General features: G+C 69.7%; 1 protein-coding gene across 8 annotated transcripts in view; it reads right to left on the minus strand.

Moving 5' to 3' along the window:
* KCNT1 (potassium sodium-activated channel subfamily T member 1) overlaps nt 1-17,837 on the minus strand; it is a 60,676-nt gene that overhangs the window by 10,556 nt on the left and 32,283 nt on the right. For 4 of the 8 annotated variants that reach the window (XM_081790998.1, XM_081790997.1, XM_081790995.1 and 1 more), the window contains 18 exons: nt 12,881-12,960; nt 12,253-12,352; nt 10,067-10,123; nt 9,222-9,270; nt 9,092-9,151; nt 8,906-8,980; nt 8,755-8,838; nt 8,375-8,469; nt 7,108-7,288; nt 5,323-5,487; nt 5,049-5,185; nt 3,981-4,044; nt 3,771-3,879; nt 3,185-3,293; nt 2,665-2,814; nt 2,306-2,541; nt 1,911-2,145; nt 928-1,033 (listed from right to left, as the gene is read on the minus strand). In XM_081790998.1, the coding sequence (XP_081647124.1) occupies nt 928-1,033; nt 1,911-2,145; nt 2,306-2,541; nt 2,665-2,814; nt 3,185-3,293; nt 3,771-3,879; nt 3,981-4,044; nt 5,049-5,185; nt 5,323-5,487; nt 7,108-7,288; nt 8,375-8,469; nt 8,755-8,838; nt 8,906-8,980; nt 9,092-9,151; nt 9,222-9,270; nt 10,067-10,123; nt 12,253-12,352; nt 12,881-12,960 (2,092 nt within the window). Of the gene's footprint in view, nt 1-927; nt 1,034-1,910; nt 2,146-2,305; nt 2,542-2,664; nt 2,815-3,184; nt 3,294-3,770; nt 3,880-3,980; nt 4,045-5,048; nt 5,186-5,322; nt 5,488-7,107; nt 7,334-8,374; nt 8,470-8,754; nt 8,839-8,905; nt 8,981-9,091; nt 9,152-9,221; nt 9,271-10,066; nt 10,124-12,252; nt 12,353-12,880; nt 12,961-17,357; nt 17,452-17,837 lie in introns of those variants that run through there. The other 4 variants (XM_081790993.1, XM_081790994.1, XM_081790991.1 and 1 more) reach the window with 2 other exon arrangements.

Consider the following 17,837-nt stretch of genomic DNA (forward strand, 5'->3'; position numbering starts at 1 on the left):
GTGTGCACGTACGTGTGTGAGTGTGCACATACGTGTAGTGTGCGTGCACGGGGGTATGTGTGTGCAGGGGTGTGTGTAGCGTAGGGAGAGGGAGCTGAGATTACCTGAGGGATCCCCCTGCCCTCAGGGAACACGCAGGGGTGTGGCGACGGGGCTCCACCTGCCCTCGGGGACACACAGGTGTGGGGAGGGGGTTCCACCCGCCCTCGGGGACACGCAGGGGTGAGGGGAGGGGGCTCCACCCCCTTGGGGACACAGGGGTGTGGCGAGGGGGCTCCACCTGCCCTTGGGGACACACAGGTGTGGGGAGGGGGTTCCACCCGCCCTCGGGGACACGCAGGGGTGAGGGGAGGGGGCTCCACCCCCTTGGGGACACAGGGGTGTGGCGAGGGGGCTCCACCTGCCCTTGGGGACACACAGGTGTGGGGAGGGGGTTCCACCCGCCCTCGGGGACACGCAGGGGTGAGGGGAGGGGGCTCCACCCCCTTGGGGACACAGGGGTGTGGCAAGAGGGCTCCACCCACCCTTGGGGACACACAGGTGTGGGGAGGGGGTTCCACCTGTCCTTGGGGACACGCAGGGTTGTGGGGAGGGGGCTCCACCTGCCTTCGGGGACACACAGGGGTGAGGGGAGGGGGCTCCACCCCCTTGGGGACACAGGGGTGTGGCAAGAGGGCTCCACCCGCCCTTGGGGACACACAGGTGTGGGGAGGGGGTTCCACCTGCCCTCGGGGACACGCAGGGGTGTGGAAAGGGGGCTCCACCTGCCCTCAGGTGGCGGGGAAAATCACTCCTCCAAAGCGGAAGCACGTTTACCGAGGGTAAGACACGGGGAGTCTGGGCAAAGGGCCAGGAGTCCCCTCTTGCGTTGGCAGTTTTTCCGTAGGTTTGTGATTACGTCACACAGTGTGGTGGGAGGTGACCCACCTTGTCCAGCCGCAGGCAGCAGAAAGGGGCCTTCACAGGCAGAAGGTGGCACAGGGTGGGCGAGCTGCCGATGTAGGGCGAGTTGGGGGGGTAGCCCTTCACGTACCTGGGGGAGGACAGGAGCCCTCAGCACGGACCCCGGCCACCGGCCACCCGCAAGAGGTGGTCCTGAGCCCGCCCCCCACGGGACCTCCCAGCCCTCTGCCCGGGGCCCAGAGCACGGCGGGGCCTCGTCCCAGGCGGCCACACGGAGGCGCCAAACCCCGCGGACCCATCCGTGCCCCTGGCCTGCGTGTGGGAGGATAGCTGTGACAGGGCACGGTCCTTTCCCTGGGGTCCGAGGCCAGGAACCGCTCAACACACACATGGACACACGTACGAGTTACACCAGGCCCCGAAACCACGGGTGAAGCCCTGAGGGGCTCTGATGGCCGGTCCTCCCTCCCCGAAGCCCCCAGCACCCTAGCGAGCGAGCGGGCAGACGCCGGCCCCCGGCCCCTCTCCGCTGGCCGCGCAGCGCCGGGCCAGTCTCCCCAGCGGCGCCCGGCTCACACCAACCCGGGGCCGGCCCCCAGCAGTGCCGGGGAGGGAGGGCCTCAGAGGCCAGCCCCACCCCTGCCCCCCAGTGTCCAGCAGCCCTGGGCACTCCCCTGGATCTCAGAGCCGGTCCCTCCCCAGGGCGCGTCTGCTCCCTCAGTGGTCACAGGCTCGCTGCAGGAACGCAGGCACCCGGCCATGGCAACAGTCAGCGCGCCGCCCCGAGGCCAAATGGCTGAGGAGCCCCGAGGACACGCTGGGGCAGCGGGAAGACCTGGGCCCCAACCCAGGGCAGGCGGAGCGCTCAGGAAGGGCCAGGGGCGTCCAGGCTTGGCAGGTGCTGCACCTGGGGGGGTGGGGGGGGCCCTACCCGCGACTTCCACAGGCCACGCCCATTCCCCCTCCCCCTCCCGTCGAGAGCGGCTGTGCGGGTGCACGGCACTCACTCTGCCACGGACAGCCCCTCGTCCTCCGATGGCGTCATCTCGTCCTCCGATGGGTCACTCAGCAGGTCGCAGGGCAGCAGGGCCGAGCTGTCGGCCAGCTCCAGGACGGGCGCGATGCTGGGCCGCCGGCTGCCCGAGCCGTTCTCCGCGGGCAGCGTCAGCTTGCCGCCCCCGCCGCCCCCGCCGCCCTGCGCCGGCCGGCACTCCGTGTTCTGGAGGTCCATGGCCACGGTCCCTGGAACAGAGCGGCTGAGCTTGGCCGGCGGGCCCCTCCCCAGGCCCTCCTGGGGGCGGCTGGTTCCCGGGTCAGAGGCGGACAGAGGCTCCCAGGGGCCCCGGGCCCGGAGTCGGTCAGGCCCCGCGAGCGAGCCCGCCCCGCCCGCGCCCGGCCTCACCCATGGAGGCGACGATGCTGTGCACGGGCAGGCGGCCGGACCCTTCGTACAGGCCCTGCCCCGAGAAGCCCTTCTTCTTCTGCTTCTCCTCCTGCTTGAAGATGAAGGCCGAGTTCTCCTCCTTGGTGATGTTGATGTAGAAGCAGGTGTCGGAGGCGGCCAGCGTGTGCCGGGGCCCCGGGTTGAGCAGGATGCTCTTGTCCTCGCGCTTCAGCCCGATGAGGCACACGCCGTACCTGGGTGGGGGCGCGGGCGGCTGGAGGGGGCAGCGCCCGCGCCCCCAGCGGCCTCAGAGAGGAGAGCCCAGGGGGACGGTCCCCGGCCCAGGGCCCCCCGCCCGGCCGCCCGCCCGGCCGTACTTCTTGTGCGCGTGGAAGGCGGCGTAGGTGAAGCTCTTGCCCTCGTACTCCCGGAAGAACTTGCTCTCCGCCATGCGCACGTGGTACACCTCGTTGCCCGAGCACCGTCCGTACATTCGCTGCCACTGCTCTGGGGACTCCTGGCCTTCCCTGGGGCGGGCAGCCGGAGTCACCGCTTTGACCCCTGACCCCCCCCTGCATGGCTGAGCCTCCAGGGAGGACCCGCCCTGGGGGCCCCCAGCCTGGTCTCTGTCCCCGGGCGGCCCCCGGCCCCCGATGCTGCCCGCCCCCCACCCCCCCGGCCCAGCGCTGGGGAACCAAATGTACTTTCTCCCCCAAACCAAGCCCCACCTGCCCTTGTCACTGTGCCCTCGACCCAGGGCTCTCTGGGCACCCCCACCCTGGTCCCTGCCTGCAACTCCCAGCAGACCCCTGGTGGCTCCCCACTCCGGCCCCCCCTCTTGGCTGCCCTGACCCTCCCTGGGCGCCCCTCCCGTGTCTCCCCTTCCCCAGCACTCACTGGCCGCGGGACGTGTGCACCAGCAGGGTGATGAGTGTGGACGTGGCCGGACAGATGCAGTTGAGGGCCAGCATGGCGTACTTACACTCTTCCTCACACACCACGTGGTCTGCGGCAGGGGGGGCCGGGTCACCGCCCAGGCCCCACTGGGCCCACGGCAGGCGGCCCACCGCCCAGCGCCCTCCCTGGAGCTCCCGCCTCCCCGACCGCGTCTGCCCCAGCACCTCCGTGCTCGACTCCCAGCGTGGTGAGAACTCCGGGGCTGGTGGCACCCGCTCGCCTGTGCTCCGGAGCCCAGCTCGGGGGCCCGCCCACCTGCCCCCTGGCACCCCTGGCTGGAGCACGCCCCAGAGATGCTTATCAGATGCACCAGCCCTGGGCTCCTGCCCACGCTGATCCCGGGCCCCGGGTGCAGGACTGTCCCCTCAAACGGCTAGACTTACATGGGCTCCACCGCCCCCCACGCCGGCGCGAGGACACTCAGCTGTGCCTCCTGCCACGCCTCCGCGCGCTCCAGCCCCCGCTTACGGCCCCGGCCCTCAAGGTGCACACTCAGCTGGGTGCACGCCCGCGGCCCCCAACGTACCTGCAAATTTGACGTGAAACTTGTTCTCGGGCTTGAGGATCTGGACGTAGAGGGGGCAGTTGGGTGCGAAGTCCTTCACGGCCCAGGCGCGCAGGATGGTCTGGTGGTCCTGGGGCGGGGGGGGGGGGGGGGGGGGGCGGGGTCAGTGCTGACGGGCGGGAGGAGGGGAGGGTCTCTGGCGGGGGGGGGGGGGGGGCCCGCAGCACTCACCGCTGCCGTGCGATCCACCTCGTTGCGGCTACTGAGGATGAAACAGGCCTCCCCGTTGTCCATCCTGCAAAGCACCGGGTCTGAGCGCTGCCTGGACCCGTCCACGCTCCCATCTCGGACGTCGGGGGCTCAGGGCACAAGCTGGAAGGGGGGGGGGCCCCGTCGAGACCCCACCTCACTCTGTGCTTCTGAGCCGGTGTCGGGGCACTGACCAGCCTCGGTGACCCCGTTAAGCCAGGGCGGGGCTGGGGCAGTCGGTGGTGAAGATGTGCCCACCCGCTGGCCTGTCCCTCCCACGGGCTGGGCCCCCGGCTGACCTGTTCTGGTCCCTCTCTCACCGGGAGAGCCTCTGGCTGCCGCTCGCTCCCCCCAGGGTGGGGAGGCCTGCACCCTCACCCCCCCTCCACCCTGCACCCCACCCACCCTGGCTTATCATCTGTCTCTGCCAGGCCCGTGCCTCTCCCAGCCCCTTGGCCTGCAGCTGGGTCCTGGGTCACAGGCTGGGCCCCTGGCCACTGCCGCCTCCATGCTGGATTCCCTTCTGAAATTTTATAGGTGAGATAGTGGGGCCCAGGGCTCAGGAGGTGGGCACTCCTGCTTCCCCTCGGGCTACCACCCACATTCCATCACAAAGGAGGAGGAGAGGCTTCTGGAATGACAATGTGGTGGCGGTGGGGGGGGGGTCTCCTGGGGTGTGCGCCGGCACATTCTAGAAAGTTCCATGTAAGGACATCGTCTCCTTAACTCACTCTGTCAGCTCGTCTTTCAAAGAAAACTGGCCCCCAGCCCGTCTTCCCACCCCAGCTGCACGTGGAGCCACGCTGGAACCTGAGAGCATCCCCGGGGGGGGGGGGGGGGGGGGGGGGGGGAGGGGAGACTGACAGGTGAGGTGGGTGTGGCCAGGTGCCCGAGGTGAGGTCAGCAAGGGGCCCGTCTGGCCGGGTGAGTGGCGGGCAGGGAGCCGGGGCCGCTGCCCGCCCTGACGCCCCACCCAGACTGACAGCCCCACGGCGGCATCCGTGCCCTCCCACCCTCAGCGCCACACCCTCACCCCCCGTCGGCGCTCACTTGGCTCGCATGAGGTCCTGGTCCTTGAGTGCGGAGCCCTGGAGGTAGATGACCCGCTGGGACCACAGGGGGATCTGCAGGACCCTGCGGACCTGGATGTCCATCTCGGTCGGGCACAGGATGACCACATAATAGTCCTGCAGGCCGGGCCGCGTCAGTCCCCGTGCGGACTCACCTCTGCCGCCGCTCGGCACCCCCCGACCTGCCCGTGCCGGCCTGTGTGGCGCGGGGGCCGACGGGGGAGCCGAGGCGCACGGCACCCGGGGGGCCTCACCTGGAGCCGGGGGTGCGCGTAGAACTCGTTCAGGAAGTCCATGAGCAGGTCGATCTTGAGGGAGCTGACGCACAGAATCACGTGCTTCTCCGTCTGGGCCCGGTGGCGGCTGTAGTTGCCCCCCGACTTCTGCCGCTCCATCCACAGGTACACCAGCTCCTCGAACTGCGGGGGACAGCGGGGGGCCTGGGGCTCAGGAGGCCGCCGGGGCCCCGGTGCCCCCCGTGGGAGCACACACGTGGACCTCCCCCGGCCCCCAACGCCACAGGCCACGTGGGGGGGCCACACGGGGGCGAAACGGACACCCCGGCTCCCGGCCCAGGAGGCCGAGCGACTGTTACCCGGCGCCGAAGTCCGCACCCCGGACACGGAGCTGACGACGAGCTCCCTTTCAGAGAAACGCGAGGGCGCCCTGGGGAATTGGCAGCCAGAGCCGGAAGTGGGCACACGGAAAGGGTACCTTCAGTCCGAGTGGTTACGAGCCCGTGTCAGGGCTGAGCGCAGGTCTGGGGATGCCACCCGCCCAGCCCACGCTGCCCGGATGTTTGCCTGGGGCGTCGGGAGTCCTTTTAAATTAGGAAAAGGACAGATAAAAGCGTCATGGTGACGGGACCCCCGGGAGCCGCCCGGGGGGGGGCTGGCCCGCCCGGGGCGCCCCCTGCAGCCTGACTCGGGGGCAGGTGACGGCCAGACCCCGAGGCTCCCCGGCCGTTTCCACCCCAGCATCGAGGCCATTCGTGTATTTAACAGAGCAGAGTACGCCGTCTGGTGCTCGCCTGTGCCGGGCCACGTGCCAGCAGCTCACCGCATTTAGGGAGCACCTGCTCGGTTGCAGCGACCAGGCCCCGTGACCCTGAAGCACAGGCCTGGCTCCACAGCCGGAGGCGCCGGGCCCGGGGTGGGGGGCCCGCTGTGCAGGACGGGGACTCTGACACAGGCGCTCGGCTGCAACCCCACCAACCACAGCTGTGCTACGGGCTCTGGGCCTGGGCATCTGCAAGGAGGCCCGGCGACGTGCCCCCCAGCTGAGGTGGGGGCTCCGCGGCCTCACCGTAGCCGATCCCATTGCGTCCCTGAGACTCCGTCCACTCGGAACCTCCCACTGGGACCTCATTTGGAAACGGTCTTTGCAGATGTGCTTCGTTGAGACAAGGTCAGACAGGGTCAGGGTGGGCCCTTGTCCACTGTCCGGTGTCCTCAAAAGAGGACACGGAGGGACCCACGGGGAGAAGGCACGTGAAGACGGGGCAGAGATGGGAGGGACGCAGCCAAAAGCCAGGGGGGCCCAGGGCCAGCAGCCCCGGAAGCTGGGAGGGTGCAGGGGGCCGCCCTCGGGGCCTCCAGGACGGGCCGGCCCCGCGGACACCTCGGACTCAGGCTCCGGACCGGGAGAGAGCACATTTCTGTCGTTCCAAGGCCCAGTCTGTGGCACCGTCAGGGACCCCACTGCTGCCTCCTGGGAGGGAGGCTTAGCGGGCATGCGGCCATCTCCACGCTTCTCCCACGGTGCTAACTAGTGAGCGGGCTTAAAGGGATGCACGCGGGGAGGGAACGGGCGCTCCGTCTCTTCCCGAATAGCCAGGGGGCATCCAGGGTCCTGGGCATCTGTCCCCGGCCCCGGGGGAGCGGCCGAGGGGGCAGGCGTGGCACCAGCGGCCTGTGGTTCCCCGTCGAGACCGCCACCCCTGGCTCCTCGCCCTGCCGTGAGGCCTCGGGTCTCGGGCCTCCGGCTTTGCCCGCTTCCGGGCTGGGCAGAGGCGGCCTGTGTGGGGGCTGGGGGCTCACCTGCAGCGGGAGCACCACGAGGGCCACACAGATCATGATGACCACCAGCAGCTGGGACGGCCAGATCTTGGGCGTCACGTCACCGTAGCCCACGGTGGAGAAGGTGACGATGCAGAAGTAGAAAGCCGTGAGGAGGGACAGGTTGTCCCCTGCACGCTCCAGGTGCTGGATGCCGCAGGTCCTGGAAGTCCGGGCATCGCTGGGCTGTGGGAGGGGCCTGGGACACCTGGGGCGGGGGGGGGGGGGCGTAGGGGGGCCCTGTGCTCCCTGCCCTGGGCTGTGGGAGGGGCCTGGGACACCTGGGGCGGGCGACGGCTCCGGGGACTTCCCATCCCGGTCTGCCAGAGTGGGCACAGCCCAGCCCCTCGGATCTCCCCCTGGATATTCCCTTTCCAACCCGTGGCTGTTTCGAGGCCCCTGGGCAACATGCCCTGAGTGGATGTGGACCCACACTGGTGGAGCGTGGGCCTGGGGGTCAGCGGGGTGGGCCTGCGCCCCGCCTGGAGCCTCATCCTCACCCAGGGGGTCGGGCAGGAGGCCGGACAGCCCCCTACGGGGCACAGAGCCCGACGGCCCCGCTTCCCGCACCTGTGACCCCAAGTCCTCGCCCCACACCCGAAGCTGCTGACGGCAGGGCCTAGGGGGCCCATGGCACACAGCATGGGGTTCCACAGAGAGGTGCTCGAGACCCTCCCCCAGGGGGATGGGAGGACACACTCGCTGCCGGGAGGAAAGCAGGCTGAGCTTTGGACCCCGTGGCTGCCCGTCCCCCTCTGCTGAGGTCTGCGTGGTGTGGGCAGGCGTGCGGGAGGGGAGGCAGGAAGCACGTGGCTCCTCCTCGCTCCTTCCCCGGCCTCGGTGCCCGCCCCACATCCCTGCCGGGGCAACGAGACGTGGTGGCCACCTTCACCAGCAGCGGGCAGCGCCGGTACCCCAGGACCCCCGGTGGGAGCCGGGCACGAAAGGGGACACCCCCTCCCCCCCACTCTTCACCCTGGCCATTCCCAGACCTCGTTCTCAGCTGGACCTCGTGCCAAAGGGTCCCCTCTGGGCTCGGGCCGGTGCCCAGCCTTCCGAGGTGCGGACCCGGAAGCCAGACCTAGGTCTCCCTGGGTCCCAGAGGAGCGGGACCCGGGCCCACCACAGCCCGGGGCTGTGGGCTCCGGGCCGTCTCCCCCACCGTCCTTGGGCCCCTTGCCACCGCGGGGCCCTCCTGAGCTGCGGTCCGAGGGGGAGAGGGCGGCGGGGCTCCTGGGGGCACACTCACCCCGTGAAGACCAAACACAGCAGGGTGCAGAACAGGATGAGGACCTGGTTGAACATGGCCGACTGGGTCCGCAGGATGGCGCGGTGGAAGTCGTTCTGCGGGACAAGGGCTGTCAGGGGCGGCGCCTGGCCCTTCCGGCGGCACGGGTGCAGGCGGGTGAGCGGGTCCCATCCCCCGGCCCCGCGCCCCCTCCCGCCTCCGCGTCAGGCTCCCCACGGACAGCCCCGGAAAGGGACGTGGGCCTGACGCTCAGCGGAGGTTCCGTCCAGGGGCCCGGGTCACGCGGGCCTGGTCTCTCGCCCCGCGCGCACGTTCACCCCTCCTCCCTCCGGCCAGGGACTTCCGGGGCTGGGGACACGGCACCCGGGACGGGAGCTCACGATCATGTTCTCCAGAGCGTGCTTGGCCAGCCAACAGTTCAGAAACACGGGGATGAACAGGTTCCGCAGGGGCGCCCAGAATATCTGTGAAGGAGCCGGGTCAGGGGGCCGGGGCCGGGGTGTCCCCCTCCTCGGCCGGCCGCTCACCCACCGTGACGATGAAGGGCAGCGTGTTGATCATCTCCAGGACGAACGAGACTCGGAAGATCTGCTCCCAGATGTTGCCCTGGGGGCCGTGGGGGGCAGGGAAGGGGGAGAAAGTCAAGCCAGGAGGTCAGGGAACGGGCTGGGGGGTCAGAGGGGAGGGTCAGGCCAGGCGGGGGTGGGGGGGACTCACTTTGTAGCTGAGGTAAATGAGGAGCATCGTCTCCAGGAAGCTTATTATGGCCACGATGACCTAGGAGGGGCGCAGTCTGAGTGGGACGGGGGGAGAGCAGGGCCCACCCGGAGCCATGCCCCCCACTCACCTGAATCGCCCACAGAGTCATCTTTCTTTCCACCCAGAGGATGGGCGCCCTGGGGAGGGAGGGAGGTGAGCCTCGGGCTGGTGTCCCCTAGCCCCACCCCCAGGCCTCCCCTGACCCGAGCCGTTCCTCAGGCGGGTGGAGGGCACCTGCCTTCCCCCTCGTGGGGACAAGGACATGAAGGGAGGGAGAGGTCCCCCAGGAAAGGAGGCCTCTTGGGAGGTCAGGGTGAGGCCAGGCCCAAAGCTGCGGGACGTGGGGCAGGGCTGCAGGCTCGGGAGGCCCCCCCGCCCTGGACAGGCTCCCTGGGCAAGTGCGATGAGCCGCGGGGCCTCCCTTCCTCCCCGGTCCAGCCGGGGGTGGGGGGCTCCCGGGAGGTGAAGCAAATGGGGGCGGGGGCAGGGTCTGTTCAAACGCCGGTGCTCCTTCGGGTAACGGAAGGACCGGGGCCGTCTGTACAGACAAGCCGAGTGAGGCAGGAGGTGGCTGGGCCCCTGGGGACGCGTCCTAAATGCTGGGCCAGACATCACGGTCATCCTGGGGTCACTTGCACTGCTTGATGGGGGCACCGCTCTCCTTGGTGCAAGTGCGGACAGGAGCGGCGACCCACTGGAGGGCCCTCCCTGCGGGCCCCTCCTCACCCGCCGTCAGTCCGCGGGCCCCCTCCCCACCCTCGGTCTGAGGGCTGAGCCAGGAGTTGGAGGGACGCCGAGTCAAGCCACTTGGGGCGACACCCGTAGTTCTGAAAGGGTCCGCTGCTTCAGGTGCTCTGCGGGGACTGCCTAGCGATGCCCACTGCACGGGCCAAAGCCGGGCATCCGGCCGGAGGGGCTGGGCCGGGAACTCACCAATTGATCTCGGAGGACGAGGCATTGAAGGTGTAGTTCTGCTTCGGGCAGCCCCAGCTGTGGAGAGACAGAGCTGGCCCAGCCCGGCCCCGGAAGAGACCCCGCCCACGGCTGCCGAGGGCTCAGGAGCCCGGTGGGCGGGCACCCACTCCCCCACCCAGGGCCAACTCCCGGCATCTCAGACAGGCGTCTGCGCTCCTACGGCCTGCCCCCACCCTGCACACCGCCGGGCAGGGTCCCAGGCGGGGAGGGGCAGACAGGCTGGGCGGGAGAGCACAGCACTCTGGGATGGGAAAGGCAGAGCCGGGGAAAGAGCTGGGGATCCTGCCCCGTCTGACGGCAGGTTGCCGGGGAGGGCCGTGCGAGGTCAGAGCGGACCCCGGGGCAATCGGTGCCTCCCGGGGGCCGGAGCCGCCGCAGACGAGGTTGGACGATGCTCTCGAGCCAGGGAGAGAGACAGCTGGGCTCCCACCCCGAGGTGCCGACTCCCAGGGGCACCCCAAGTCACCCCAAGAACGAGCCTCTCTCAGCCCGCCGGATGCCCAGCCTCCGGGAAGGTGGTAGGGGCAGACCTGTTCGTTCGGCCCCAGCTGTAATGCCAGGGTCCCGGACCGAGAGGATCCCACTGTCACAGAGCCCCATGGTGACAGGCAGCTCCTTCCCACTCTTCTTCCAACTGACCCACTTCCCCGAGCCTTACTGGGGCTATTATTGCAAAGTCGCTGCCCACAGAAGTGGCCGGCTGTCCTCCCATCCACCTACCACCGTCCTCCAACCATCAACCCGTTACCCACCCAGCCACCGGCCCCCCATTCGTAGCTCATCCAGCCACCGACCTGCCCATCCGTTCTACCCAGCCACTCCCTAGTCTCATCCGGCCACTCGCCCTCCCACCCGCCCATCCACGTGCTAGGGACCGGCAACGACTCCTAGCCCTGGTCCCTGTAGGGATGTGCAACCAGATGTCCCAGGAGCCTCTGGAGAGAGAAGGTGGGACGAAAGCGGTTTGAGAGTCAGTTAGGACCCCCAGTCTTCCTTCTCAAACCACCGCGGCTGGGTCTGCACAGCCCCACCTGGGATGAAGACACGAGGGGCCCCAAGGGAGGGTCAAAGGGTGTCTGGCTTGGGGACCCCCCCCCCCCCCCCCCCCCCCCCCCGCTCCGCAGATTGCACTGTCCTCCGGCCCCAGCTTCCTTCCCGGCTCGGCCCCAGGAGTCAAGCGGCCACACTTCGCCCTCAGGGAGGAGGCGGGACGGATCCGCTCTGAGGACTGAGCCTGTCCCAGGTGACAGTGGTGACCAGGCTTTGCCTGTCCTGACTGATGGGACTTCAGCCTCTGAGTGCCCCACTCTTAGTGTGAGCAGAGCCCAAGTTGCTGGACGTTTGAAGAAACCCACCCAGTGTGAGCTCGGGAGAAGCAGAGACTGAGCCCAAGAGAAACACGTAAGAAAGGCAGGGTTAGAGACATCACCTCCAGAGAGGCGGAAAGCCAGAAGGAAGTCTCCGAAATTAAAGCGTGATGCAGAAGGACTGAGCCAGGGCCGGACGCAGCGCTAAGGAAGTCACCCAGAGGGGGCACGAGAGGAGAGACGGGGCAGACGGGACTGTCCAGAACCACACAGCCGGGCACCGGAAGCCCAGAGACAGCGGAGGGGAGAAGTGTGGTCTCCAGCATGGGAGGGAAGGGGTCGTGCCGAGGCGTCGCGGAGGCTGCCGGACATGGGCACGGAGAAGAGACTGCAACGGCCCCCCGGGGAAGAGTGTGCTTCCCGCACGGGCGACCGGCAGGACCGGTGGCAGGAAGGCCAGGCAGCAAGAGGGACCGACTCCACCGCGGTCAAGTCAGACCCGGAGGAGGCAGGCGGCGCGAGCTCTGTGCCAGCGAGGGGACCCAGGAGGTGCGGGTGGCCCTGCCCGGCTTGCACCCCGCCCCTCCCCCGCTGAAGGCAGCGGAATGCCGCTCCCGCCCCGCCGGACACGCACAGCCGCAGTGCGCGGCCTGGGCACCTTTCTCCCCGAGCCAAGCCTGTCGGTCGGCAGGACCCTGAGTGGCATCCAGGGCCCGCTCTGTGGGGGCGGACACTGGGAAGGAAAGAGTCCCCGGGGGCTGGGCACACCCCCCCACCCCCCACTGACCCCACCGGCCTCTGTCCCGGCAAGCTGCCCCCAGCCCCGCAGTCGCCCACCATCCGATCCCCAGGGCCGGGTCATCCAGCAGGACGCGGACGATGTACAGCAGGCAGGTAAGCAGCTTCAGGGAGAAGTTGAAAAGCCGGATCCTCAGGCCTGCGGGCGGGGGATGCAGGTCAGGGCTCCTGGGTACCCGGGACACCCTGCGCTGCCCCCAAGGATTGAGGGGTGCTCCGCACCGCGGGGGGAGACCCTCCACCCCGTCCTGCCTTCCAGATGGGGTGCAGACCGCTCCCCACGCCTCGCACTCCTTGGGACGGAAGGGTGGGGGCCTGGGGAGCACACTGATGGACTAGGGTCCGTGCCCCATCCTGCACCCCAGATGGGGTCCCAGGGAGCCAAGCTCCTGCTGGGAAGGCGGGGGAGCGGCGAAGGGTGGCAGGTGGCCAGAGGACCCTCCAGGGTGCAGGTAGGAGGGCTGGGCCCGCCTGGGAGGAGGCTGTGCCGGTGCCCTGGACAGCCACGGCCCAGCCCGGGGTCCAGCAGGGGAGCAGGGTCCCCGCACGTCCCGGGTCCCCCCTCCCACTGGGGGTAGGTGGCCTGAAGCCGAGGGGCCTCCCCCCGCCCCCCGTGCCCCGCGCCCACCAGCCTGTGCCCCCGCTCCCCCTGCAGGCCCCCACTCACTGGATCTCTGGTTTTTGATGAAAAACAACTTGAGCCGCTCCTTGAAGGTGTTCTCGTTGACGTAGAACTCCACCTGGACCCTGGGGGCAGGGGAGAGGGGCATGGGAGCTCCGGCCAGTGGGGGCTCGAGCAGGGAGACAAGCCCGAAGCCCAGGGCGGGACCGGCTTCCCCCACACCGCAGGAGCCGAGAGAGACCCGCGGGGACAGCAGGACCGGGAGGGTGCCCCGGTGTCCGGCCTGCCCGCGTGGTCCCGGCAGACCCGCCCGCCAGCCCTTCCAAAGCCACGGGGCACAGCTGGGGCCAGTCGGCTGCTACCTTCTGGGCACCAGAGGTGGACAGCCATGGGCCCTCAGTCGTGACTGTCACCGGCAGCCCGCTACCAGCATTAAACAAACCCTGATGGCCCTCAGCACAGGGCTCAAACACCAGTGTCCCCTAAGTAGGAGCGGAAGCCGATGGTCGGCTGCTCTGCCTGCTGGCCCCGGGGCTGTCCCCTGAGGCTCGCTGCAGCCTGCAAGAGGGTCGGGCACGTAGGCACCGGCCGTCAGGCCCGCCGTGGCCCCTCCAGCCCAGGCTGCTCTCCTTCCCTCAGGCTCGCCTGTGCCCCTGGCCAATCCCCAGGCACCCTGAGTCCTGCCCGGGCTCCCAGCCTCCCGGGGACCGGCCACGGCACACCCAGCGTGTCAGGGAAGGAGGCGGAGTCGGGAAGGGCCGTCGGGTCCCTGGGGGTAACACGGGGTCTGGGGCAATGGGCCACCGCCCAGCACCGCCCCAGCCTTGGACACAGGCCCGCGGTGGCCGCTGTGCCCTGCGCGCTGGCCCGGCGGGGGCCCGGTGTCCCCCTAGGACGGAAACCCTGGCGTTGACGGCAGTAGGACAGGCGGAGCGCGGTCCTGGGGGTCCCACCTCCCGGCCATCGTCCCCCGGGGCAGGGGGCTCCGGCCCGCGGGCGGGCGGACTGTGAATGGCCTCCGCCTGGCCGGGCTCCCCTGGGGGCAGAAACGAGCACCGCTCTGCCCCCGACAGCTGAATGGGGCGCTCTGCCTGGGGCTGGCTGCGCCGTCTCCAAGCTGCGCGAGACGGCCCTCCTCCCCGCAGCCTGCCGTGGGCACAGGACGGTGTGAGAGGGCGATGCCTCGGCGGGCCCTCGGCCGGGGCGCCGGCACCTTCCTGACCTGCTCCGGGGGGGACCTCCACCTGGGCCACAATGGGCTCCGCTGGCCACGGCTCCCAGAGGAGGCCTGGGCGCCGTGGGCTCTTCCCCTCCCTCACGTTCTGGTGCAGGGAGGGGTCACACGGCCATAGCCTGGACCCCCGGAGCCAGAGAGGCAGGACGGGCCTCCCACAGACCACAGCCAGTGTGCCCACGGCACCCCAGCACATCCCAGCACACCCCCGGTGCCCCACGGCACCCCACTGTACCCCTAGCAGACCCCCACACTCCCTGTACCTCATGGCACCCCCCCACTCCCCCAGCACACCCCTGTACCCCACTGCACCCCAGCGCAGACCCCTTTCCTCTCTCTCCTCGGAGCCCTCTCCCTGCCTTCCCGGCTTACTCCTCAAGCCCCGAATCCAACCCTTCTCTGTAGGCGCCGCCTGGAGCTGTGTCGGGGGCTCCTGAGGGCCTCTTTGGGGAGTTGGTCCAACGAGCCTGGCTGAGCCCGGGCCCGGGGCCCGGTGAGGTCAGCTCAGGGGGGCAGATGGACGCAAGTCAGTGAGCCCGAGGGAAGAGCACCCAGCCCGGGAACAGCCCTCCCCGACACCCTCCGGCCCCATCGAAGCAAAGCCTCCACAGAGGGGTCTCCCCACCCCACGCGGGCCACCCGCTCGGGCCGCTTCCCTGACGGGGCCCTTATCTGGCCAGCGAGGCCCCGCCCTGCTCCTTCCTCCTGAGCCTCCCAGGGCACCGACCATGCGGCCTCCCTGCCCCCACCCCCCTCTGGTCGACCCCCACCCCCCAGACTCCTCAGCTGCCCCCATCTCAACTCTGAATGCGGGACGCCCTAGGGCTGATCACGGGCCCCCCTCGACACCCGCCTGGCCCGCTTGCGCGAGGTGACCTCTAAACCCCAGCCCTGCTCTGAGCCCCCGGCTGCCCTCCGACGTTGCCCTTTGGGGTACCCTCCCCAGACCAAGCAGGAGCCGGAGGCGCTCCCTCTGCCCACGTTGGACCTCACGCTCTATGCGGCTGAGAGCCCCGCTCCACTCCCCCCGGGTCCCCTGCCTATCCTTGCTGGACAGCTAGATGCCAGCAGGTGAGACGAAGCAGGAAGCCGGAGTCCCTGGCTCCTTCCTGTGCTCTCTGTTGGCAAAAGAGAGCGACCCCCAGCTCCTTCCCCCGACCTGACCCAACCTCGCCCCTGCCCCCGCTTGCCAACGGCCCCTTGCCGCACGTAGAGCAGCCTGACGCCCCTGCCCAGGCCCAAGGGGTCAGGCCTGCTGACCTGGGACTGGTCGGGCCTGGACACTTTTGCTTCCGGGTCACCCGGCCCCTTCCCAGCTCCCCAGAAACGGAACCCCGGTCACTTCTCGGTCAGCCCTTGTCCCCCGGGGTCAGCTGCAGACACCCATCGGGACGGCCCCCCAGGGCAGTCAGCAGCGGGGGGCCCGCGGAGGGAGAGGGCTGGTGAAGGAGAAGCCGTGGGCTGGCGGACGTGGCCGCGTGAATCGAGCCTCGTGAAGCCTCTCTCTTAATTTTTCATGAGCTGCGGCTGCCCACTTCTGACACCACCACAGACAGCAGGTTACGAGCTGTCCATTTAGCCTGAAGTACGGTCGAGGCGACAAGCGTAATTAGACCCCCACGGGGCGCTGGGCCGACGCAGGAGGAAACCTTGGAGGGCTTCCGGACCCCCGCGGCCCCGAGGTTCGCAGCACAGCCTGGGCCCGGTTGAAGGACACTCTCGGCTCAGCAAGCTCACGGGAAGACGAGGTGGCCCCGGGGTCACGGACGGGTCTGGCCAGACAGACAGAAGCCCTGTGCCTCCCCTGCCCGGCTGCTCCGTGGCCCCTGCACCCGTCCGAGCCCCGGCCTCCTCACCTGGGGGGGGGTGGGCAGTGACAGGAAAGGTCCACCACAGGCGTCTGGAGGGTGGCAGATGGGGGGGGCTTTGGCTCTGGGGAGAGTCAGCCTGTCCCTCTGCATCTGACCCTCAACCTCTCAAGTCTGCTAAGTGCCCGCGCCCGAAGGAGGATTAAGTGAGAGGCCGCCGCAACGCGTGGCCCGGGGCCTGGCACCCATCAGCTCAGCTGGTGCCCGTGGTCTCCTTCTAGGTCCCGACGGTGGCCGGCTCCGTCGCTCCCATCACCCAGAAAGGACGGGCCCCCGGGCCACAAATCCACCGCTGATGCCCTCCACGGGCAGGGGGCAGGGTGGGATCCCGGTCCAGCCGCGGCTCGAGGCCCTGCCTGGGGTGCGTGACCAGGCTCACGGAAGCCGCTCTGGGGAGTGAGGGAAGGGCTGAGCGGGAAGCCCCGCGAGCCGGGGGAGGGGTCCTGAGAACACACGGTGCCGTGGCCCCGGAGCTCGGCCTCAACATCGAGCTGCCCCAGACCCCACGGTGGAGCCCGAGGGTCTACTCCCCTCCCCCCGTCGGTGTCTGTGCTCCTTCGTGCACTCGGTCCGAGGCCCCCTGCCGCCAGGGGCCCAGGAAGAAGGTCTAAAGCCAGGGGGCCCCAAGGGCGTGGTCTCGGGGCCCAGAGCCTGAGGGGAGCCTGGGACTCAGAAAACCCTGGGTGTAACGCCCGGGGTCAGGCCGTGGGCCCCGGACACTGGACAGGCCCCACCTGGGCCCCACCCCAGGCTCCTCTGTCCTCGGAGGTTGCCGGCTCTCAGGCTGGTGAGGACAGGGGTCCAGACGGAACAGACAAAAGGGCCGTCTTGCCGAGCCCTGCCCTGGAGCCCCTCGGAGGGCTCCAGCCAGACTCATCCCGACACGCATGGAAAATAAGGCCCGCCAAGGCCCAAGGCTGGCCCAGGGGGTCAGAGGCATCGGGGGCTTGGGGCTCTGCATGGGACCAGGGCCTCTCGAATGTCTGGGGTGGAAGGGTCAGCCCCCGGCTGCCTCTGCCCCATCCCCACGAGGCCGACTGCCTGCCTGTGCCAGGGCCTTGTCCACGCTGGAGGGGACCCACAGAGTCCCCCTTGTGCCGGCAAAGCAGCTGCAACCTCCCCAACCTGAAACCGGGACAGGACGTGCCAGGTGAGGGTGGCCGCCCTGGGGCGAGCCGGGCAGGCGGACTCTGGGCTGCACGTCTGCCTTCTGACCGGCAGGCTGACCCGGAGGCCAACGGGCAGGCAGGCCCGGGGAGCAGGCCTTCCAGGGAATCCTGGCAGGTGGTCCCGGCACAGATGGCCTGTGCCAATAAGCTCCGTAGGCAGAGTCAGGAGGGCGGCGGCGGGGAGGGTGGCCGGACGCTAAGCACACAGCACGGCAGGCCGGCCCGCCGGGCCACGACAGCCGTGCACTCACATGGGGCCGGGGTCCTACTGTCTGCTTCCCTCCGTGTGTCGCCGTGTGGCTCACTCCCTCCACACAGGAACCCGCAGACTGACGCGCGAGAGAAAGGGCAGGGCCCCGGCCTAACTGCCAACCCCGAGGCCGGCTATTCTGAGCAAGGGCAGAGCCTGTGACCAGCCCAGGGACCCAGCCCAGGACAGACATGTGGCCTGCTCCACCCCCCACACACTGGCACCTCCTGTAGGTGTGCGGGCAAAGGGCCGGGCTCTGGGGCAGAGGACGGGCAGGGGTGTCTGCTGAGTAGTGAGGCACCGGGGGTGGGGGGTGGGGTAGGGCCGAAGGCTGCGCTGTCCCCACCACTCCCAGCCCCAGGCTCGCAGACTCGCCCATGGGGGGCTGGTGGCCGTGTGGGCAAAGATCGCTGTGGGGGACACCCCTCCAGGCACCACGACCCTCCTGCGGGGTGGCGGGGCTCTGGATCCACCAGGGCTG

Source organism: Panthera onca, chromosome D4 (genome assembly GCF_046562875.1).
Source record: "Panthera onca isolate mPanOnc1 chromosome D4, mPanOnc1 haplotype 2, whole genome shotgun sequence".
Classification (NCBI taxonomy): domain Eukaryota; kingdom Metazoa; phylum Chordata; class Mammalia; order Carnivora; family Felidae; genus Panthera; species Panthera onca.